General features: G+C 47.1%; 1 protein-coding gene across 3 annotated transcripts in view; it reads right to left on the minus strand.

The window, feature by feature from the left end:
* The window catches only part of TET1 (tet methylcytosine dioxygenase 1), a 74,703-nt gene extending 51,389 nt beyond the window's left edge, over positions 1–23,314 (minus strand). For 2 of the 3 annotated variants that reach the window (XM_054070973.1, XM_054070970.1), the window contains exons 1-3: positions 23,229–23,314; positions 12,049–14,334; positions 3,371–3,421 (exon numbers count right to left, since the gene is read on the minus strand). In XM_054070973.1, coding sequence (XP_053926948.1) covers positions 3,371–3,421; positions 12,049–14,211 — 2,214 coding nt within the window. In that variant the 5' untranslated portion in view covers positions 14,212–14,334; positions 23,229–23,314. Of the gene's footprint in view, positions 1–3,370; positions 3,422–12,048; positions 15,084–23,228 lie in introns of those variants that run through there. The other variant, XM_054070971.1, reaches the window with a different exon arrangement.
* Positions 23,315–24,153: the final 839 nt, after the last annotated feature.

Here is a 24,153-nt window from a genome sequence, read left to right on the forward strand (position 1 = left end):
TGGGGATCTCTCCCACAGTTTGTTCCCTTCTTTAAATTTCTTTCCCCTCTTTTGCTTTATTTTTTTTCCAGTCTCCATCGATGCAGCAAACATCTGCAGCCACCCGAGTAGCAGCCTTGGCTCCACAGAACCTACTGGGAAGACCACAGGCTGCAGTCCTTCCCCAGTTGTATCCTGATCCGTGGGAGGCTTCCTTACTGGTGCCATGGCTGTGGATTTCTCTGGCAGAATGACGCCAAGTTCACCCACTCCATTCTTCTGAGCTCCATGTTAATCAACTTGCATGTGACAACAAACATTTCCCCACTGCTAAGGAGAGGTGAGCTCCACTGCCCAAACTGAGTGAGAAATCCGCTAAATGGAACATGAGAGTAGGTGAGACAGCGTGTATAAAATGCCTTCTGAAATGCAGGCAAATTAATTTTTAAGTATAAATCCCTTCTATATAGAATTTCCATTATCAGGAATAAAATTAAGTAAGTATCTGCTTAACTGGGGAAATCACACAACGCAAACCATAATTGAAGCCACAACAAGTATACTCCCCTTCCTTAGCCTCCACTACCATGAACTCACAAAGACTCTTTCTTCAATGAGCACACACTTGTTAAAAGTGATGAATGTTTCAGGTGTTCTTGCAAATGAAACGTGGAGAAACCAATACAGTATTTATGGTACAGAATAATTTCCTAAATGATTCCTCCTACAATAACCAGAACGGAGCATTAAAACACAAGTGTGGAAAAGAACAAATAACAAATGAAAAATCACTTCTAGTCTTAACGTTTTATGAGTTCAACCCATTTTCAATGGGAAAGCATTGCTTATTCTCTACCCCGTACAGAAGAATTCATAAATATGCTGGTCCTATCAAGCACAATTAGAAAGAGCAGTTGCCCTCCAAGTAAGTAAATCTATAAAAACTTAGGAGGATTAGAAAAATACTAATTCTATGTATTATCAGAAGAAATTGCCGAAAAGTCACCTTTAAGAAGGATATGCTACCTAAAGCATATCACAAAGCAAAAATAAAAAGGAAGCATTCTGTTAAAATTTTGACAGTGTCCCTGGCCAGATGCTCTCAATTGCTATCAACCATTAAATCAAATGTTGAGGTTATAATCCAATAGACGTGACAACACCACTTTAGATGGCAGTCCCACCAATAACTGAAGCCAGGTTACAGAGTCATACACCAGAATGTTGTATTTCTAACAATGCCTTTGTAAACTATACAGTTTTTCCTAAGTCTATTGCAGCTGACAAAGAACTGCAACTTAACTTGAGATTTCCAGCCTCCCTCCTCCCCTCCCTAACCAAAGGAAAACTCCACCAACCCCAACCCAGATGTTTCATGAGATACCTTCAGGGCACTGTGCCTCACTTGGCACACACAACTGAACAAGCTCTCACGATATAAACTTCAGCATCACAAAACAAAGACAAGTACTAGAAAACACAAAGAACAGTATCTAATACCAAAGTGGAAACACCGCAGAATCAATTCAGCAAAGGAAGTAAACCAGAAATAAACGCAAGCCCAATGACTAACATATGACACTGCACACACACAACACCAGCGGAGCCAAGTTAAAAAAAACTCTTCAGAAGGCTTTTTAGAAAGGAGAGGAAGGACAGCATCATATTACACAGCAACCTGCCCGCTACCAAATCAGAAACAGCGGTAAAGTTAACTCGAAGAGGAATATGTGAAGACCCACACGAAACCCTACCGCAGACACCTATCACCAAAAAAACCCAGATTTTTCACACTTTGACAGAACTGGCGTCTTACTGGTTACACATTACAAACCTGAATGACTCATCTACCAACAGCACGTGTTTTACACGCTACTATCAACCACACAAAACATAGAATGAACAAAGGCTGAAGTTCCAACTACACCTATGCGCTACATTACAAGAGCAGCAACAATTAACGTAATTAAAAACATATACATGATTTCATGAAAAACTCTAATTTTTCAGTAGATTATTTAATGAAAGGGAAAAAAAAAAAAGCACTTGCTAGTATTGGGCAATCACAACTTCTGCTAGCACACAGGAAGGTGGTTTGCACAACTACTCCCATGTGAAAAGACAGGAACCCTTGAGGTTGGACAGAACTGTGAGTCAAGTAAGGTTATTCAGTGCTTACTTAATCTTCACTTTTAACTTGTGTCTTAGAAAATTGTTGCATCCTAGAAAATTGTAACACCTTTAAGGAAGCTTTTGTAACACATAACAGCGTGTAACAAAACTGGTAACAAATTGGGATGTTTTCAAAGAAAATTACACTACATACATTCAGCATTTATCAAATACACTCTGTCCTAAAACTACGGAAATTTTAATGTACATAAGCAATACAAAACTATCTTAGAATCCTAGAATAGTTCCAGTTGGAAGGGACCTTTAAAGCCCATCCAGTTCCAACCCTCTGCCATGGGCAGGGACACCTCCGACTGAATCAGGCTGCCCAAGCCCCATCCAACCCTCCACGGATAGGGCAGCCACAGCTTCTCTGGGCAACCTGTGCCAGGGCCTCACCACTCTCATTGTGAAGAAATTCCTCATGTCTAGCTTAAATCTGCCCCATCTCCAGTTTATACCCATTTCCCCTCATCCTATCACCACAAGCCTTTGTGAACAGCCCCTCCCCAGCTTTCCTGTAGCCCCTTCAGGTATTGGAAGGTCGCTATAAGGTCTCCTCAGAGCCTTCTCTTCTCCAGGCTGAACAAGCCCAACTCTCTCAGCCTGTCCTCGTATAGGAGCTGCTCCAGCCCTCTGATCATCCTTGTAGCCTCCTCTGGACCCGTTCCAACAGCTGCATCTCCTTCTTACATTGAAGATTCCAGAACTGGACACAGTACTCCAGATGAGGTCTCACAAGAGAGGAGTAGAAGGGCAGAATCACTTCCCTTGCCCTGCTGGACACGCTTCTTCTGATGCAGCCCAGGACGCGGTTGGCCTTATGGGCTGCACTTTGTTAATTTGGTTTGCGTTACAGGATGGACTTCTCACATTGAATTTCCGATGCCATAAAATCTGGGTACTAAAACCTCACCAAAATCCCAGAGTTACTTTTAGGAAAGAGACAGCAGGGTCGGAGGAAATAGGGAATATTGGGTGGCAGGGGAAGCAAACTTCGCAGTTGGTGCAGGAAGGGTCAGGTGTGCACACAGCGTGCTGGAGAGAAGAAGAGAGGGAAAGGGAACCCTCCTGTGCCTCCAAAGGCAGCAAATCTCCCGAGGAGCAGGAAAGCGCCGCTTCCCCGCGATTCCAGCGCTTAACCCTTCGGCTCCCGCGTGACAAGCGAGCGCTGCTCACAACGGGTAGGGGACAACCACGAAAGAGATCGCTCGGTTACCTTCAAAGCTCTCTGCTTCCTCCTCTGAGGCCTCTTGTTCTCGGTCAGGACCTACAAAACACACCAAAGGGCAGAGTGAGTCGGCGGCGACAAAGGCGGGCGCTGTGTGATCGTCAAGCCCCGGCAGCGCCGCGGGTCCCCGCGGGTCCCGGCGTATCGGGGCTGTCGGGGGCTGCCCCTACGCGGCCCCCCCGCCGCCGGCCCGGGGCACGGGGAGCGGCGCCGCCGCCCGCCGGGACGCGGCCTCGCTGCCGCCGCCCCGCATCTCTCACAACGCCGCCATCTTGGTTCGTGCCGCAGCGCGCGGCCCCCGCGGCCACGCCCACATTTCCCGCCATTCCCCCCCCCTCCACTGCACGCGCACGGCCGGCCCCAGCCAATGGCCTGGCGGCCTGGCCCGCTCCGCCCCGCCCACCCGCTGCCCGGACAAAGGGCTCCTACGGAGCGGGCTGAACGCAAGATGCGGCCTGGAGCCTGAGAGAGTGCGGAGCCGGAGCGGGGGGCGACAGCCCACCCACGAGCGCTGGCGGCGGCCCCGGGGTCAGGCGAGGACACGGGACCCTCCTTCCCGCGGCTCCGTGCACCAGAGAGGGGGGATGCACCCCTGGAGGAGGAGGTCGGGGGAGGCACCCCTGGAGGAGGAGGTCAGGGGGGATGCACCCCAGGAGGAGGTGGGGGGGATACATCCCTGGAGGAGGGGGAGGTGGGGGGGATGGATCCCTGGAAGAGGAGGAGGAGATGGGGGGGATGCTCCCCTGGAGGAGGAGGAGGAGGTGGGGGGGATGCATCTCTGGAGGTAGAGGCGATCCCCCTCCTCACACCCCAGCTCATCCTGGGAAGAGCAAGAGCCACGGTGACACCGAAAAAGCATGGGGATGATCCCCTTCCTCATCCTGGCAAGTGCAGAAGCCACCAAGACACCAAAATTGCAGGTGCACAATGGATGGAAATGTTCCTCCATACATCCAGCACTGTAAGAGAGGATGCTTGGTTTGTAAAACTCCCGAACGAGTCTTGGAGAGTTTATTTTCGGTACCAAGCAGAGGAAGTGGCACCTTTCTCGCTGTGTGCAGCCGAGGGGCTGCGTTCATCACCTGCCACCAGCCCAGGGAACCGCTGCACTGCACCAAAATTGCCACCCGGGACTGGAAGCCGAACTCAGGAGGCAGCAGGTTTACACAGACCCAACACACCCATTACAGGCTGCTGCGTGCAACCCACACAAGAAAAGGCTCCGTCTTCATCTGTTCCTGCAGCGCCCAACAAAGAACCTGCTGCAAATGGATTACGATGTGAACGGGCCACCATATCAACATGAAACGCAACTGTTTTCCCACATCTACGCTCGCTTAAAGGGTTCATCCAGATGGAAGGAGGATGGAGGGATCACAGCTCTACTGCAGGTTTTTACACCAAGCCCCAACATGTCACCGGGAACTCTGAAGAAACAAGGAATCCCACACAACAGGAGGCACTGAAGCATATCACAAGACCCAAGAGAACGGCAGGAAGATGTGCCAGGGAGGTTTAGGTTGGACATTAGGAAAAGGTTTTTCCCCCAGTGGGTGGTGGAGCACTGGAACAGGTCCCCAGGGAAGCAGGCGCAGCACCAAGCCTGGTAAGATTCAAGAAGCATTTCGACAACACCCTCAGACCCACAGTGTGAATGTTGGGGTTGTCCTGTGCAGTGACAGGAGCCGGACTCCACGATCCTTGTGGTCTCCTTCCAACTCAGGATATTCTATGATTCACCAAAAAAATTTGCAGTTGACATCTAAACCAGAAAGCTGGCTATGGTTTTACGCACTTCACTGAAAAAAGTGAAAATCAAAGTGAAAAAAACTGAAGAAACACTTTTCAGCAGCTACATAGTGCAATTTAGAATAATTTTCTCTATCTACTGCTAAATTACAAGTGGGATTCCCATCCAGTTACTGGTGCAAGTCAGCTCAGTAGTGCAAGCGCTCAGATGCGGGGACACAAGTTGTTCTGCAGCAATCAAGCAAGAGAAAGCCCTTATTAATTTTTGTTGTCTGATGCTACCTTGTATTACAGCTCTGCATTTGTTGCACAGGGTACTGTATCCAACAGCATTTAGGATCAGGTGTCATAAAAGTACTGATTTGAAACGTTTTGCTAAAATACCCCAAGATTGCAACGGTCTTTAAGCAAAATAAAAATGAGAGGTAGGTATGCTCAGTGATCTGATTCTTCTTTGCGAGTTTTGGCTACTAAAGATGCTTCACAATCCAGAAAATAAATATTTTTAAAATATTTGTTTTGTTTGCTTAGAAACCTAAGCGCCTGTGTTCTGATCTAGTGCCCGAGTTGTTGCGTGCACTGGACAGCACTTAGGCAGTCGTTTCAGGTTTCCTTGTTAGCCAGGCAGTTTCCCCTCCTGTTAGGATGGGTCCTCAGACACAAGGAAGGAAAGAAACCTCCTTTCTTCCAATAAAAAAATTTCCTCTGTAAAAGCTGTAAGAACTGGCACAGAAAATAAGCAGCAGCGAAGAAGCAACTTTTTAAATGCATCTTCTGAAAATAACTAGACCCCAAACTAACTCATTTCCCTGTAATTTAGGCTGCATTATAGTCAACATCCAGGATCACAGGAAACAGCAAAAAAAAGTGAGTTGTCATTATTTTACAGACCCACGTGTCTTATTCTGTATAAAATAAGAGCAAACAGCTCCGACTGCCTGCCCTGCATCATGAGGTAAGCTGTTCTCAGCTCTGCTCATCTTTGCCACACGTTCCCAAACTCCACGAGCCCACGCGCTAAACCCTTACAAAACTCTCGAGTCTCCTATTCCAGAGGGGTGTTTTTATGTGCACTCATTTTAACATTTAACTGGCTTCAATATTTCTGGAGTCTATTCTAAAATAAATACTGCAAAGTCTAAATTTCTTGATTATAGCCAAGTCTGGCTGGAAAACAAGAATTCCGTTTTGCTTTTTTTTTTTTTTTTGAGATTTCAACATTTGGTTGCACTCCAAAAGCAGAGCAAACCTTTCAAAAATTCAAGAGGAGACATATGGGATGTGGGAAACCAAAGTTCAAGCACCTGGTCTGCATCAGGCAAAATGACCCAACCACCAAGCTGCTCTAATCATCCCCTCCCCCTTATGTTTTAAAGCAGAAATTTCATTTGGAACCTCAAGAAACTTTCTCCCTAAAATAGTTGCATCGAGACAGATAGTAGCTGTGAAAAGGTTCTGTTAAATCAGCGTTTTCCATTCAAGGAAAGGCTTACTGGAAAGTTCCCAACCGCCTTTAATTGCAGCATCCTTTTTAAATACGTCTGGGTCTTCAGCAGCGTGTTAAAAACCCACAAGCAAGCAGGCTCTTATTGTTATTTATTATTTCCATGTTACTCGGATTACAGCTATTAAATAAGATGTCTCAAGACACCTTGGTTAACCCAGTGACCCTACGCTCGGTGCCCTGACTTTTCTCAGTTTGTGGACTCCAGGTCACACTAAACCATTTCTGGTCCCTTCCCTAATGAAAACTAAAGCTCTACTCCAGCCAAATGCTTTCAGCCCAAGAGGGCTCCCTGCCCAGGCAGGACCCTGGAATCTAGAGACCTTGGCAAGCCTTGCAGAGAGCAGCCTTTGGAGACCAGAGCTCCTTGCAGCCGCTGGTTTCACAGTTTATGGTCTTTCGGGCAAGAGGATCTCCACTGGCATGTTATGAAATCCCGTAAGTTCACCTCAGCAACTGGAGCCACACAGCTCGGGACCCTCCTCGGCGAGGGACGGGGCGATGGCTACACCCAGGAGAATGGCGGCTAGCTTAGAGCCAGAGGAAATGCAATCTGCTCACCCAGCCAAAGCCCAGCACACACAAAGTGCACCCACCGTGCACCACAGCTGGCTCAACTGCAAGCAGAAGGCAGTGTTTTCATCATGAGTGTGCGCTGCTACACCTGCAACACTCATCTCTGCTCAATGGGAATCCTTTTCCAAGGAAAGAATGAATGATGGACCACATTCCTCATCTACATGCTGGTTTTGAAGCCTACAAACTCCTTGCTTCACACCACAACGCAGCCTGACAGCTTTGACATAAGTGATAGTGCAAGAGCAGTACATCAAACCCCTTCTTGAAATAAAACATGCTTTTTGGTAGAAAATAGCTGTGAAATAGCCTTCAGTAACAGCTATACTAACTGGGAAACCAGCAGTCTTGGAAAGACAAGACAAAAACGTGGAAGCATCACACTCCCGTGTAGGTAAACTTGTCAAACCCTCTTTTCACTGTGAAGTGTGATAGAGCGAGTCCAGAGGAGGCCACAAAGATGATCTGAGGGCTGGAGCACCTCTACTATGAGGACAGGCTGAGGGAGTTGGGGTTGTTCAGCCTGGAGAAGTGAAGGCTCCAAGGAGATCTTAGAGCAGCTTCCAGTACTGAAAGTGGGCTACAGAAAAGCTGGGGAGGGGATCTTGATCAATGAGTGCAGGAATAGGACGAATGATAACAGTTTCAAGCTGAAAGAGGGGAGATTTGGGTTAGATAGCAGGAAGAAATGTTTTTCCGTGAGGGTCAGGAGCCCCCAGCACTGGCTGCCCAGAGAAGTCATGGCTGCCCCATGCCTGGAGGTGTTCAAGGCCAGGTTGGATGGAGCTTTGAGCAGCCTGACCCAGTGGGAGGTGTCCTTGCCCATGGCAGGGGAGTTGGAACTGGATGGGCTTTGAGGTCCCTTCCAACCCAAACCATTCTGTGATTCTATGATTATTCATTCTGAGAGGGACATTAACCCAATCTAAAGCCTTTTTCCTCTTCTTTTCAAAGCTTGTTTACACTTTTTATTTACCAGGCTGCTCTTACAATAAAAAAAAAAAAAAAACAGTAAGCAAAAAGAAAAAATTTTCCCCTATATATTTAAGGCTTTTCTTCACCAACTCCTAACTGAGCAGCTATGGTGTGAATCCCTCGGAAGAGGGGAATTGGGCAGAACAATACTGCTACCTAGAGGGACTCTACCTAGAGCCCACAATGCTTTATCCAGACTTCCATGATGTCACACCCCTGCAAAATGCATTACATTCAGTGAACTGAAGCATCACTGAAGGTTTATTTGGGTACTGGTTTTAAGTAATATTTTTCAAGTCCAATATAGTTTTCAAATCTTTATCTGGATTATGTGTGAGTTATGAAAATAACAGTAATGTAACCAATAGCAGCTCCAAACACACAATCTATATTCTCTGAGGACTGAAAGCTTGTGCACACATGCATATGTGTGTTGGAATATGCATGTCAGCGTACATTCATGGCTTCTACCACCCAGGACTTACTCCCTACAATAGCAAATCCAAGTTCTTAAGGAAAAGCAACACTTATGTTTCTCAAACAGTACTCACGGACTGCCAACTCCTGTGCTGGCTGTCCTACAGCCGTCTAACATATAGAGCTCTCCTTGACTTCATTATGACTTTCATAGAATCAGAACGGTTTGGGTTGGAAGGGACCTCAAAGCCCATCCAGTTTCACCCCCCCTGCCATGGGCAGGGACACCTCCCACTGGATCAGGCTGCTCACAGCCCCATCCAACTTCTCCTTGAACACCTCCAGGGATGGGGCAGTCACAGCTTCCCTGGGCAACCTGGGACAGTGCCTCATCACCCTCACAGGAAAACATTTCTTCATAATATCTAATCTAAAATGCATTTCTCATTCATTCTTCCCACACTTCTCATTCCTTCTTTGCCCCATACATCTTGGCCTGAATTTCAAGTACATAAATCATAGAATCATTTGTTTGGAAAAGACCTTTGGAATCATTGAGTCCAGCCATCCCTGTCCACTACTAAACCAGATTTCTGAGCAACTCATCTACCCGTCTTTTCAGTACTTTAAAGGACGGTGACTCCACCACCTCCTTGGGCAGCTTCTCCAGTGCTTGGGAGTTCTTTCAGTGAAGAAATTTTTCCTGATATCTAAACTGAACCCCCCCAGCACAACTTGACCGCCACATACCGTGACAGAAAACTTGCCCTGTGCCACTCCAAATCAGAGTGGTTTGGGTTTGAAGAGACATTAAAGCCCATCCAGTTCCAACCTCCCTGCCATGGGCAGGGACACCTCCCACTGGATCAGGTTGCTCAAAGCCTCAACCAGCCTGGCCTAGAACACCTCCTGGGATGGGGCAGCCAGGACTTCTCTGGGCAACGTGGGCCAAGGCCTCAGCATCCTCAAAGGAAAAAAATTCTTGCTAATATCTAATCCAAAGCTCTTCTCTTTCAGCTTAAAATCATTACTCTTCGTCCTATCCCCGCACCCCTGATAAAGAGTGTCTTCCCAGCTTTCCTGCAGCTCCCTTTTGCATTATTTAGTTAGAATGATAAGAGATAATTCCCTTTCAGGCAAAACACCAATGTTTAAACCATGGTCATGCAGAGCATGTCTATGCCCTACACCCTCCTCCCAGTGAATCACCTCCAAAAAATGCTTACAATCCAACAAGATGAGAAATGCGTGACTCTCCTGAACAAGAAATGCACCAAATTCAACCTCATTTCTCCTAATTGTTATGTTCACTTTCCACACCATGGACAGAGACCTACAGTTTTGTTTTTTCGCCAGCCCAAACAATTACTGAAATACGCTATTAGAAACACGTTACTGACCATGTTACTGCCACAGAAGCCCCAGCTGTCGCAGTTCGGGAAAACACAATGGGGTTCCCTTCTAGAGTGCTATAATCTTATCTAAAGGATAGCTGCGAACAGTGTGATAGCATTTTCCATCCCCCTCAACACCTTTAAAGAGCTCTCATAACACATCTACATTGTAGAAATACCTTCCTCTTCCATTTTCTCAGAGCAGTTTCTAGAGGTTACAAATGAGGGAAGGCACGCTTCTACGAATATCTGAAAAGGCACCAGGTTTCATTCAAATACAACTTTATAAGAAAATACCTGACATGTTCTTAAATGTCCTCTGTTCAGTACTCTAAAACTTCATATGAAATTTAACAAGAAACGAAGGCGGCCTCTGATGCAGCTCTAAATGCATTGCGCAAAATGCAACCAGTTTAATAAAAGCACACCAAGCCGCCAATGGAAAGAATAAAAACAAGGAATCTCTCATAAAGAAAGCAAAAGGGGCGCCCGAAGAGGACAAAGGTGAAGGGGCAAAGCTAATCTGCAAGGAGAAGGTCAGCCTGAGCAACAAGAAAAGAAGTATGTTTAGCCTGGAAAACAAAGGTTGACAGAAAAGCTGGAGTGCTTCCTTTCACCCACACTGCCAAAACCCTTTTTAAAACAGAGCTCTTAGGTCACTTCCTACCTCAACCCCACCAACTCTCTCTCCCATGAGCTTCTTCAACCCCCCTGACTAAATGTACAACAGGACAGAATGTCACTTCCCTTTGGTTGTAAAAAGTCAGGATCAGTCTCTACCACTTTTATTGTTTTAATATGTATCTTAAGTCACACTATAGCTGTCCTTTTTTTTAGCAGGACAGCTTCAGTAACTGTCCTTCTCTCTTCTCTTTATTTAAAGACCATTTGGGAGCAGTTGAGACACAAAGATATTTTTTTAATGAACTCTGAGCCAAGCTGTTTGAAACTATTTCCCTACACATTATAACTTAAAATATACTCCCTCTGCAAAGGGGAAAATATCCCATCCCCTGAGTGATACAGGACTTACAGTGAACTGCTCCGCTCGGAGTGCAAGCTGGTGCAGAGACTTGAACCTCAGTTTCCCACATCCCAAGGCAAATGTCCCAGTGACTTAACTACCAAGACAGCATCTTCCACTCCATGGCTCAGGTACCACTGGATCATAGAAAGCAGAACGCTTGCAGCAGGACATGGAGGTGCAGAGGCTAACTCTGCAGCTCAGAGGTCATGGAATTCAGTTGGGATGTGGGAAATCTACGTTCAACTCCCTACTTACCTGATGAAAAGCCTGATCTTGAACTGATCTCTCTCAGAAGGTCAGTGCTGTTATCACAGGGGCATACAGATTGACTTTTTCCCTCCTCTTTGTTCCAAAAGTAATGACCTGGGTTATAAAAGGCTGATGGATCAGAAAAATGAGTAGGAAACACATAAAAAGAAAGTACGCATGGGGGATGTGGTAAAAGACAAAGAGAGACAGGCAGGAGGAATGAAATGAGAGAAACAGAAGAACAGGCAATTAGAAAAGCAGAGAGATGTGAAAGGGGAAATGCAGCTAGTATTTGATCCTGAAGCTTTTAACTTTATTTCCACAAAGTCTATCATCACTAGCAAATTATTTTATCTGAACTAAAGAGCAACCAGCCTGCCTTCCTTTGCTTTTTAACCTTAAGTACTTTGAAATACAGACCCTCTCTCTAATAATTTACAGTCTCCTAAGACTATCCTCATCCTTCCCCCACCCTTCAATCCTTCTCATCTCTTCATGCCCTCAATTAATTCATCATCTGGCCAACGTGCCAACATTTGCAACACAGAGTTAAAGCCATACTTATCTCTGATTTTATGCATTTACACAGCAGGAATGGCCCCAGCTCACTTTGACCTATGCCTCTACTGATGACAACAGAAAGTTCCTACACAACCTGTGAGCTCCAACAGTTATCCTAAGCTCTCTGAAGCTCTACAGCGACCAGCATTTCCCTTTGCCAAACTGGACCTCTAGCCTCAAAAGAGTGACTTAATGTGCAGCTCCTCTGGCTTACCTCAAAAGGTAGCGTGATTGGCGGCGGCGGCTTTTTCAGTTCTTCACATTTTCTCTTTTTACATATCCGGTGACTAGTTTTGCGTTTCCTACAACAGCTGCATTCTTCACAATTTGTTTTCCGCAGACAGGGCTCACAGACTCCACAACGCCTTCGTTTCTTCTTCTCTAGCATAGGGAGCAGGGATGAATACGGAATGGGGTAATCACCAGCTGGATTTTTAAGAGAGGATGGCCCTGAAGCCTCTACTGCTTCAGTGCTGTCTCTCACATTGTCCTGAACCAAATTCAGGCTTACTCCGACACTTCCCAGCTGTGATGAATAATCATCATGCTGCAGTCTTGAGTCAGCTGGCAAACCTGCATTTATGGCTTTTTCTGAGGCAGGAGTGGAGATTTCTGTGCTTGAAGGCAATTCCGAAACAATACCTTCAGAGAATTGTCCAGAGCTTTCACCAGAGATTTTATCGACTGCACTTTTCTCTAAGTCTGGAGATGAAGTATGGACACAACCTGAATTCAAAATTAATGTCTCTGCATCAATACATTTAACAAGCTGTTCAATATCCCCCACTTGAATATTGTTTAAAGAGGTATCGGAAACTGGTTCACATACTGTGAATACGGGTTTTGAGTAAGATTCTGAATTCTCTCTCATACAGCTCAAATCCACATTTGAGTTGAGCTCTTTGTGAACAGGTACAAAATCCACAGGCAGTTTCATGTGGGATTCTGCAGGTGAGCTAGCACCTTCAAAATGTAAAAGCGAATTTGATTCAGTGCTAGCACCTTCAAAATGTAAAAGTGAATTTGATTCAGCGCTGGCACCTTCAAAATGTAAAAGCGAATTTGATTCAGCGCTAGCACCTTCAAAATGTAAAAGCGAATTTGATTCAGACTTAGCACCTTTGAAATGTAAAAGCGAATTTGATTCAGCCTTAGCACCTTCAAAATATAAAAGCAAATTTGATTCAGCACTAGCACCTTCGAAATATGAAAGCGAATTTGATTCAGCAGCAGCTACAGAGCTGGACTCTGAACAAACATCTTTAACCCCAGACTCTAAATCCCAGCCTGCCTTCAAGCAGGACTCTGCAAGTGAGCTTGCATCTGCCAATAAATGTTCTTGCGCGTTAATCTCAGAGATAACTATAGCTGTGGAATTCGAGTCTTGTTCTTCACTAGGTAGCACCAGGTCCAACTCTGCCCCCATGTGGGGTTTGGCAAGTGGGACTGACTCCTCTAAGGGTACTGCTGAGCTGTGGTCTGAGGTATCGACAGAACTGCAGTCAGGTTCTTTACTGTTAGGCACCAGGTCAAAGGGAGTCTCTGCACAAACCTTCGAGTTTGATTCAGAGGTGATTACGGAGTCAGAAGGAGAAGATGGAAGCACCGGCACAGCACCTTCAACAAATGCTTCAGCCAAACTACCCGTCTCAAGATCACTGGGTGTTTGTTCACAGGGCAGGTTTTCATGCTCGTATTTCACCTCCGATGCTTCTGAATCGTTAGCAGTTACCTGTCTGCTTGGAAGGGAGTCATTTGTTTCAGGTATTCCTACCTCTTTGTCCTGAGTGGCACACGTGGTAGCAGGCTCTTCGCCAACACCACATGGAGCACCTTGTACAGGTAGAGGAGCTAACTCATTTTGTGCTAAAACTTGTTCAAAAACTCTTTCACCTCCTTCAACATTTTTTTCTTCTATTACTGCTTGGGCTTCTTGTTCATGTTTTTCTTTTGTTTCTAGCCTTTTCTGTGCTGCAGCTTTCCTGGGTTTTGCAATTGGAGTTTGGGACAGTCTACGGGAGAATGATCGGTTACGGAGAGACATTGTAAAGCCATTGATGCTGAAAGAATCCTGGTTATGAAAGAGGATACTGTCGGCTTTCTCCAAAGTCACCCAAGAAGCTCCAGACAAGGTTCTGCTTACACTGCTCCTGAGAAGTCTACCTGAAGAGCTCATGATTGGTTTCTTTTCTTGCTGTTTTTTCTTAACATCTTTTTCTTGTGCTGGCTTTTTGCTTTTTCCAGTACTAACAGCTTTTGTGGAAGTCTTTGTGGTTTTCTTTCTCACTTGGCTAGATTTCTTTTTGCCCTGGTTATTTTTCCTTTTGCCTAACTCTTCCTTTTTGACTAATCTGGAAGGCCTCGTGTGGTGAGCCATGTCTGCGGAGCAGTAGAAACGTTAAGAGGGGAAGTGGAAAGAAATCATGAGCTCTTGAGAGAATTTTTCAACAGAAAACTGCATACTCCCATTGCTGCCCTCTGTGGCGATAAAGCGTTAACTCTGAAAGAGAAAAAGATAAGAAATAGGATTACTATAATGCTAATTAATGAATCATAAAATCATAGATTGGTTTGAGTTAGAAGGGACCTTAAAGATCATCCATTTCCAACCCCCCTGCGATGGGCAGGGACACCTCTCACTACAAGGCTGCATATATACTAAAATGACTGGAGTTTAATATTTAAAAAGGTACAGGTAGACCTAGAAATACTGGGATTGGATATTACGCTTGATTAAGACAAAAGCTTTGAAAATATTTCTATATTGCAAAACGGAAAGCTTGCCTAAATGCCTATAACACAAACACTGGAGAAAGCAGAGCTCAAACGACCAGGCAGGCAACAATCACACATTTACTGTTTCACGTCAGTTCTAAGAAGTTTGAATTTTCTCAGCCTTACTAACAGTTCATAAACCACCCCATCCCTAGAGTAAGGATGGGTGAAGTTTACATCCACCGCATAGCCACCACTGTAAAGACATGCAGGAAAAAAAGAACAAAGCTGAGTTTATCATGCATATGCGCTAACATACCATCACCAGAGCATCTCTCACTCTTCCACCATCCATCAGCTGCCCACCATGGTATAATTTCAGATAAAGCAGGATAAGTAACAAGCTCCCCAAAGGTGCCCAACTTGCGGAGTTATTCCCAGGGGAACTAGACCGGGGAAGAATTGACTTTCCCAGCGTTATCTCCCAGGATAACATAGCGCACTGCATTTCATTGCAAACTTTGATTCTGTCCCGTCTGGCTACACTGAACATGTTATGCAGGCTCTGCTCCATCATTCTGACTACGAACGCGTTTGCCCTCAACCACGCAAATGCGACACAGAAGTCCCCAACTCCCCAAATAAAACTCAGCCATCTCAGAATATACAACAGATTCTTCACGCTCCAAATCAATTTTTTTTCAGGTGGGTTGGTTTTTTTTAAACGTAAAGCAATTCTCACAAGTACATAGTTTTTAAGCACATGGTGATTTTAAGGACCTGTGAAAGGCTTTCTAAAGCTTTATTTAGCCGAACAGATCATACAGGTAGAAAACGGAGGCCTAAAAATGGGAGCAGGCAGAGCCAGAGCAAGAGGCTCTGTAGTGTCAGGCAGGAGGCTGCATTCCCTTTGTCATCATTCCTTTTAATTCCTTCAGCCCAGAACAAATCACCTACAGGCCACCTGCCCCTCACCAATGGGAAGAGGGAAAGAAAAGGAAGAACAAGCAGCATGGGGGTGATGTTTAAAATCCTGACTCCTAAAGGACATGGGGGGGAAAAAAAAAAGAACCCTTGCTTCTGAAGAAGCAGAAAAGGAAGGAAGATTCCCACCAGGCTCCTGAAACCACCACTCAATTCCTATGACCTCAACCCCACCTTAAAGCCAGGAGGATGAGGCTGCGCTTACTCTCAGCCTGGTCCGAGTTCTGCTGAAGGTAGGGAGAGCTATGCTAGCGCAGCCCAGCCTACGAGACACACCAGAAGTGTTTAATGGTACCACACTGGCCACATTTGGCTGGGATAGGGTAAATGAAAAGGCACAGAGCATGTGAAGAGCAGATCCGTGAGCAGAACAGAGCCCCCAGGCCACAAACACACCAACAGCACAAGGGGTGCAGAAAGCTTACAGCCATCAAACAGGGCTGCATTGTGCCAAGGTAAGCTCACGAGCCCATCGAGGGGATGGCCCGGCACGGCCAGCATGCAGAACCTCGGAGTGGGATCACCAAACCAGTGTGCTGGCAGCCAGCTTGTTTTGGACTGTCTCAGCCCATCGCAGGCTGCCCAGTGGCCGCAGCACCTACCGAGGCTGACAGTCACTCCCCAAACTCCTTTCAAACAGCTTACTTAAAGTATTTTGAAGCCTAGTTTGTCCAGCAGTAGTAAGCCAACAGATCCTGTGTACTACAACAAATAAGCCAAGCATCTTACCTAAACAAGCCGTGATTATTCTGTACAATATCCCCATATTACATATCAGATTAACCTTATTACTGAGAGCTTTTCCACACACTCAAATACCATTTTAGAGCTAGCACTGCTGTACAAGATAAGGCTGAACACACTTGTAAGGTCAGATCAGAAAATATTGCCTAACAAACCCACAATAAACAACCTAACAGCATCCCTGCTTCATCACAGCAAAACATTCAACCTGGAGAGACTGAATAGACACACGCAGTTGTTTAGAATTGCAGGTAATGCTTCAAAGGCCACAGAAGAGACCCAAACAGCTCCCGCAGAAGCATTCTATAAAAGCTGGGTCAGATACTGAAATAGCAAAATAAATACAAAGCTGAAACGAAGGTAATCTTAGTGCTTTCCTCCCTCCCGGTCCTTCTCTGGAGACACACAGGGGAAGGACACAGCCGTTACTCTCATTCCATGAATCGAGAGCCAAAGAGGGCATCAGCACCATGTCAGCAGGACCCTGAAAGAGTTGTTGGCAGCCGGCAAAAAGTCTCCCTGGTTTCTTGTGGCTCATCATTCCAAAGGATAGCCTGGAAGGCTGCAAAACCAGTTGGAAGCAAGCAGCAGGTAGCTATCTGTAGCCATTAGCTGGCAGCCCTCTGTAACAGTGGCAGGAGAGGAAATGCGAGCTCCTTTCAGAGACCACCGCCAGGAGATGGAGAGAGAAAGCAAACAACAAGGGCCACACAACATGGGAATGTGTGAATCAGGAGGGGAGCTAAGAGAGAGTTTTTTTTCTCTTTATCAGCCCTGAAACAGAAGCAGAAAGACAACAGAAAACAGGAGACCCGGAGTGGAAACAGAGACTGGATTCTTTAAGATACTGAATGTGTAAAATGCTTTGCTCATATTGTTTCTTTACAAATGCAGTTGCCTCTGCTGTGTGGAAGTCTGGGGAGCACCATCACCAAAATCACCAATTAGAACCTCCACTGCAACAAATTAGTACTTTTTTAAAAAGCATCCTTACAATTACAGGATAACATGTCTTTACCTGCATTTGGAAATTGCAACACAGTTGCTTCAGGACTGAAGCAGATCCTCCTGGTTTGCGGTTTTTTTTCTGTCTGGCAAAAACCTAGAAAAGTATCAAAGCCAAAGTGTTGCTTCTTCTCAGGGCCAAAATGAGCACGGGGTGGTTGAAGACTTCCCTTTTTCTTGCTTAACAAAGAATGCTGGTATTTGTAGGAAACTGACTGACATTTAAATGCTGCCTTAAAGAAGATTGCAAAGGCTGAGAGCATTTGTCTTGTTCCGAGATGACAATACAGAGGCACAAGAACAGCAAAAGTTTTACCCATTTTGCTTCAATTTTGTCACTGGAGCGAGTTTTGGGTCTGTTTTCAGAACTGATCTGGGCAATAGAGCCCTAAAGGAAAATTTTAATGTTTTTTTCATTCCAAATTAATACTTGACTTCAGTTATATTTGTCTGGGACTCTGAGCACCTGATCCCCACAGTGACTGCAAGCTCTTGGGGGAAAAGATCTTTGCTTCCCTTAAAGAAAACCCATAGTCTCAATGAATACTAGCGTGCCACAATAACATTAAACGCTAGATAAAAACTGTCCAATGTTTTTTAAATAAAGTGTCTAATAACACTAAATTACTTTGTTATTTATTTACTCGTCCATGTTCAGCACCAAAATATTAGGTAGAAGCAGCTCAGTATTCAAGTTTTGTTTTCTGCAATGCTAAGAAATATTTTACCTTCCCTTTTCCACTTAAAGGACTGACCATGACCCTGTTGATGCCTTTAACAGCTGCAAATCGCCTCATATCACTTCTTAAGAACAACAAACAGCTTTATCACATTGGGCAGAGCAAGAAATTAATTCTATATCCAAAATATTGATGTGGACTTAGCAGGATTATCGAAAACAAATCCCATGGGGCAATACAATAACTTGGCAGTTTTCCATCATCCTGGAGAGAAACAAACTGGCTCCAAATGCTCTCTTCTGAAAGCCAAGTCAGGCAGGACCCACCACATGGTCCCCTAGAGCCGAGGACAGACAAGCAATAGGTGCAGGAGGGTTTGCAAGGAATTGCCCTAGATAATAAGGGTGCATCCAGAAGCTGTTTGTTGCTTGAGCTGACTCTTCTCTGCTAATTCATGTGCGAAGCTGAAAGCTGGTTTTCAGGCCAGTTGCTTAAGTTTTGCTTATTCACAGTAATAAATCTGGAGCAATCCCACCGACTGCTATAATCTTCAACAAATACTGCTAAAAAGCTAATCAACAGCTAAAGCTTTTAGTCCCATCTTGGTCAACATTCCAAACAATTATAATAAGAATTTTTCTTAGAAAGTAATTAGGGAATTTAAGCCCACACTGCTGGAATGCCTCCAGAAAAAAAAAAAAAAAACAAACCAAAAACCAAACCACAATAACCAACACACACTCTTCTTATTTACTTTCCCTCTATACAGAAGGATAAAAACAATAAAGCAAGTTTTCCTTTTAGAGGTAGTCCTTTTAGAGCCTGGCCCATAACTTAACTCTTGTTGGAAGATGGAGGGGAAAAAAAAAAAAAAAGAGATTAAAAGATGTGTTCTCATCAAATGATGGCAACGTTTTTGTGGCATCATGACCTGAACAAAAACCACAGCTACATGGTAGCTGAGGGGAACAATGATGGATATGGGAGTATTTCAGCGTGGTTTCCCTACAGTCAAGCACACTAATTAAATATATTTTGGTTCAGTGTTCAGATATCTTTTAAAAAGTCACTTGAGATTGGCCTGGTAGGAAAATGAGACCTGGAAGTTCTCATGAAAGCCATTTAAATAAAACAGGTCCCAAGCAATAAGGGCCTCAATTTGACTTGTTGTCAAGCAGGCCTTAATCTACAACTTCAAACTGAAAAGCACCTCACCTTCCAGCAGCAAATGCTCTACAGGGAGATGCAAAAGACACCAAAGAAGCCAGACATTAGAAAATCTGACCCACATGTTAGGTGCAAAAGCTTTTTTCCCAAGGCTTTCCAGAATTATGTCACTTCACCTGCAGATCCTTCCCAGTCACACCAATGTCACCTGCTTTTCAATCTTGCCTAATTCCCTGCATCTGCCAAGTGCTCTGTGCAACACTTTGTATATGAAAAGAAGGGAAATGGGTTAGCCAGCGAGAATTCACTTTGATTTTCTCCTTCCCCGCTTGTTTCATCCTTGAGCACCCATTTGGTTTTGGTTAAGACATAAAAATGAAGCTTCTCATCTGCCTTAGTGTCACGAGTTCTTCCACACTGAGCCTTGTGGAGAAGCCTCTCCCCCTTCCCAGGGCAGGTGGTGGGATTTCCCTGAGCTCCCTCCACAGGCAGTGGGATTTCCCTGGGATTTCTCCCTCTGCAGAGATAGAGGCATCCTCAATGTCCCCCCTCATTCACCACACAGACCTCTTTTCCGGCAGTCCTGTTTCAAATGGTGCCTCTGTAATCTCACAGGCCATTCAAGAGCACTGTTTTCCATTTTATTATGTGTAAGTTTTCCGCTTTACTTCCCAGGATTATGCCACTCCAGGAATCTTTTATCCATATATATTAAACCTTGACTTAGGCCAAGACTTCGCAGCAGCATAACTGCAAATCTGGGACGGGCACTGCAGGATGCCATTCACAGATGTCCACCCAAAGCACAATCCTTCTCCTACTGACACCAGCAACACCAGATGATGCTGAGCAGACCAAGCACCAAGGACTTCGCCCTAAATTTTTGTTCTCTCTGGACCCAGAAGGCCACCTCTGCGCTTGGAGGGTAGATCTGGATAAGGCAGGACTACCACCATGTCCTACTCCCCTCCACCGCGCAGGGAGCTGAAGGCAGCTCTGAAATAACACACTCACAATGGATTCAGCAAGAGATGTCGATGTTTAGCATTTTGCAGTGTCATGACATCAGCATGCACCTTGGAGCCTGCACAGCCAGTGAAACAGATAAAAAAAGACCACAAAAAAAAGCCCTCCTGGGTTAGGGAAAACTCTATTAGAACGATTTAAAAAAAAAAAAAATTTAAAAAAGCGTGGCAAGGAACCACATCTGCTTAAACCACAAAACCAGATTAAGCCTCAGACAAACAACTGGCACCAGAAATCCATTGTGAAGACTCACACCGCATGTGCAAGTGTCCTCCCCCCTGCCCAGGCAGGAGCACAGGCTTGTCTAACCTCTGCTTAGCCTGAATAGGGGGAATGTTAAAAAGCAAAAAGACACCAAGTAATTTCTAAGGGTTCACCAACCAAAAGCCTTTTCCACCAGAACACTCCGGGCACTTCTGAATCAAAAAGAGCAAACAAAACAAAACATCAGGTAATCATATGCCACTCTAATTCTGCATTTATGCTTTTCAAAAACACTGAACTGTTTTAGTAATATTTGACTTCATTCTTCAAGGACTTTGTTTTTTCTTAACAACAAAAAAAAAGAAGAGAAAAAACCCACTAACTGAATCACCTTATCTCAAACTCAATTAAAAGAAGGGGGAGGTGGAGGGAAGAACCTTCAGGCAAAGATTAAGCCTGGAAAATTTCAGCCTGAAAGGTGTTTTGAAATGTAAGTAACTGAAAACAGAAAGCAGGATGGAAATGCTTAGGCGAGCTTTAACAGCCATGGGTAGCAGCCATAATAAAATGCTATCAGTCAGGGTTTTGAATTATTACATAGCAAAGACTTGGATCTAACAGAAACCATAAATATCAGGAAGTTCCTTGGCAAGTCTCACCTTCAATCCTTCCCCAAATACCTGCTTTGAGCAACGCAGCTCTCCCTTGTCTCCTCCGAACCCCTCTGTCAGGAGGAACTGAGCCTCATCCTGGCAGCAACCACCACTCAACCTTGGAGAAACTGCTTTGGAAAAGCATAAACCAGCCCTCTTCTCCTTCACAGCCAGGGTGGATCAGGCGACCTCCCCAGTTTTGCCCAGACCAAGAACAAATGCTACGTTTTCTGGATTCAATCTCCAGTCCTAATCAGTGTTGACTGACATTAATGAAAACAAGATGATCACTGCACAGAACAGCCTTCTGCCTTTCCACAAGAGCACCTTAAAAAACAGTACCGAGCACAGCTGGGAAGAGCTACTACTTGGAAGATTTTTTTGTTATTATTATTTTCTCAGGTTTCTCCATTGGCTTTAAATTTTAAAGAGACACCTTGATCTAGAACTCTGCTTCACTACTTTTAAAAGTCTAACGCTGCAAGTGCATCTTTGCCCAGTTTCGCCGTCACTGCATTCATGCTCTTACAACTCCTTTACCACATCCAGGCTGGTGCATCCCTCCCTGCTCACAGGACACAAGCTGCTGATGCCCCTACTTGCACGTTCCTCTCTCCTCCTTAAAGGAGCAGCACCTCGCCACGCTGGGCTACTGCTGCCTAGGCCGAGATGCCACTGATGCTGCTCTTTAAATATCCTTGGGGTGTAGGACAGGTTAGGGAGGTGGGTGGGTAGGTAGGTGACTGAGTGGGTGCAGGACAGGTTAGGTGAATATAGGACAGGCTTAGTGGGTGCAGGACTGGCTCAATGGGTGGATGAGAGGGTTCAGGACAGGCTGGGTGGGTGGGTGAGTGGGTACAGGACTGGTTAGGTGAATATAGGACAGGCTGAATGGGTGCAGGACTGGCTCAATGGGTGGATGAGAGGGTTCAGTACAGGCTGGGTGGGTAGGTGAGTGGGTGCAGGACAGGTTAGGTGAATAAAGGACAGGCTGAATGGGTGCAGAACAAGCTGGGTGCGTGCAGAAGTGGCTTGGGTGAGTGGAAGGATGCAGGACAGGTTGGGTGGGTGGGTGAGTGGGCACGGGGCAGGTTACGCGAATACAGGACAGGCTCAGTGGGTGCAGGACAGGCTTGGGTGGGCGGGTGATCGGATGCAGGGCTGCCCCAGGACTCCCTGTCCGCCGTGCCTGCCCGCCCCGCTCCACACCTTTGTCCGGTTCCCTGCCCCCTTCTCCCCCGGTGCCCCCACGTCCCCTCCCCCCGAGCCCGCGGGGCCCGTTCCCCCGCACGAAGCCCCCGGTCGCCCCGGGGCTTTGGGGCCGGGGGGGGGCGCAGCGCCGGCCCAGGGGAGGCGGCGGCTCCTCGTGGCCCGGCCCCGCCCGGCCCCCCCCGAGCCCTGCCCGGGGCTGAGGACAATGGGAGCGCGGGGGGAAGCGAGGGGGCAGGGGATGGGGGGGACACGGAGGGGATGGAAGGGGGACGATACAGGGGGGACGGGAACACACAGTGGGATGGGGGGGGGGAACACGCATGGCGGACAGGGGCACACGAGGGGGATGGGGGGACGGACATGGGGGAGATAGGGACACACGAGTTGGGGGGACACGGGGGGGATACGCATGGCGGATAGAGACACACGAAGGGGATGGGGCGGACAGACACGGGGAGGACACACGGGGAGGGGGGACACGGGGGAACAAACACGGGGGGATGGGGACACACAGGCTGAGGCGGGGGACACACGGGGGGAGAGCGGACACACACATGGGAGTGCGGGGGAACATACAGGGGACACGCGGGGGGGACACAGGAGGGTGCGGAGAAGCACACGAAGGGGGATGCGGGGGGGGACACAAGGAGGGATGCGGGGAGAGGGGACAGAAGGGGGATGGGGGACACACGGCGGATGGTGAGACACAGGAAGGGGGGGATGCGGGCGGGACACTACACGGGGGAACAAAGCCCGGGGGGTCCCTTCGATCGCTCCGTGCGGGCTGCGGGCAGTCACCCCCGGCCGGAGGGATTTTTCCAGCCAGGCTGCGGCCGCTGCAGCGCGGGCAGGGAGAGCCGAGGGTTCGAGCTCTTCGGGGCAACAACCCGCGTTTTGCATTTAAAACACGCACCCGCAGAGACACGCGCCCCCCACCCCGCCGCGCCACGAGGCAAAGGGCAAGGAGGGAGGAACGGGGCCGGAGGGCAGGGTCCCGCACGTACCGGCGCGGCGCCCCGCGGTCGGAGGAAGGGGCGCTGCTGGCTCCGCGGCTCCCATGGCGCGGGCGGCCCCGCGCGCACCAGCGTGCTCCGCGCCGCCCGCACCGCCCGCAAAACCCGGGCCGGAGCGCGGAGCGGGGCGCGCTGCGAGGGACCAGCGGGGGGGCAGCGACACCTCCCGCGGGGCGTCACAGCTCCGTCCAACCCGGCCTCGCACACCTCCGGGGATGGGGCAGCCGCAGCTTCCCTGGGCCAGTGCCTCACCGTGAAGAAATTCTTCCTCATTTTGAGTGTAATTCTTCCCCCATCCAATTTAAAGCCATCCCCCCTCGTCCTATCATTACACACCCTCGTAAAAAGCCCCTCCCCAGATTTCCTGCGGGCCCTTCAGGCACTGGAAGGTTGCTATAAGGTCTCCCCAGAGCCTTCTCTTCTCCAGGCTGAAAAAGCCCAGCTCGCTCAGCCTGTCCTCAAAGCAGAGGGGCTCCAGCCCTCTGATCATTTTCACGTTCTTCCTCTGGACCTGTTCCAACAGTTCCAAATCATTCTTAGACTAGAAACAAGGAAGAATTTATTTGCTATAACAGTAGTGAGGCACTGGCGCACATTGCCCAGAGAAGCTGTGGCTGCCCCATCCCTGGAGGTGTTCAAGGCCAGGTTGGATGAGGCTTTGAGCAACCTGGTCTAACGGGAGGTGTCCCTGCCCATGGCAGGGGGTTGGAACTGGATGGGCTTTGAGGTCCCTTCCAACCCAAACTATTCTATGATTCTGCGATTCTTATGTTGAGGATCCTACAGCTGGACACAATACTCCAGATGAGGTCTCACAAGAGAGGAACAGAGGGGCAGAATCCCCTCCCTCGCCCTGCTGGCCACGCTTCTTTTGATGCAGCTCAGGATACGGTTGGCCTTCTGGGCTGCGAGTGCA

This window comes from Cuculus canorus, chromosome 7, assembly GCF_017976375.1.
Source record: "Cuculus canorus isolate bCucCan1 chromosome 7, bCucCan1.pri, whole genome shotgun sequence".
NCBI classification, from domain to species: Eukaryota; Metazoa; Chordata; class Aves; order Cuculiformes; family Cuculidae; genus Cuculus; species Cuculus canorus.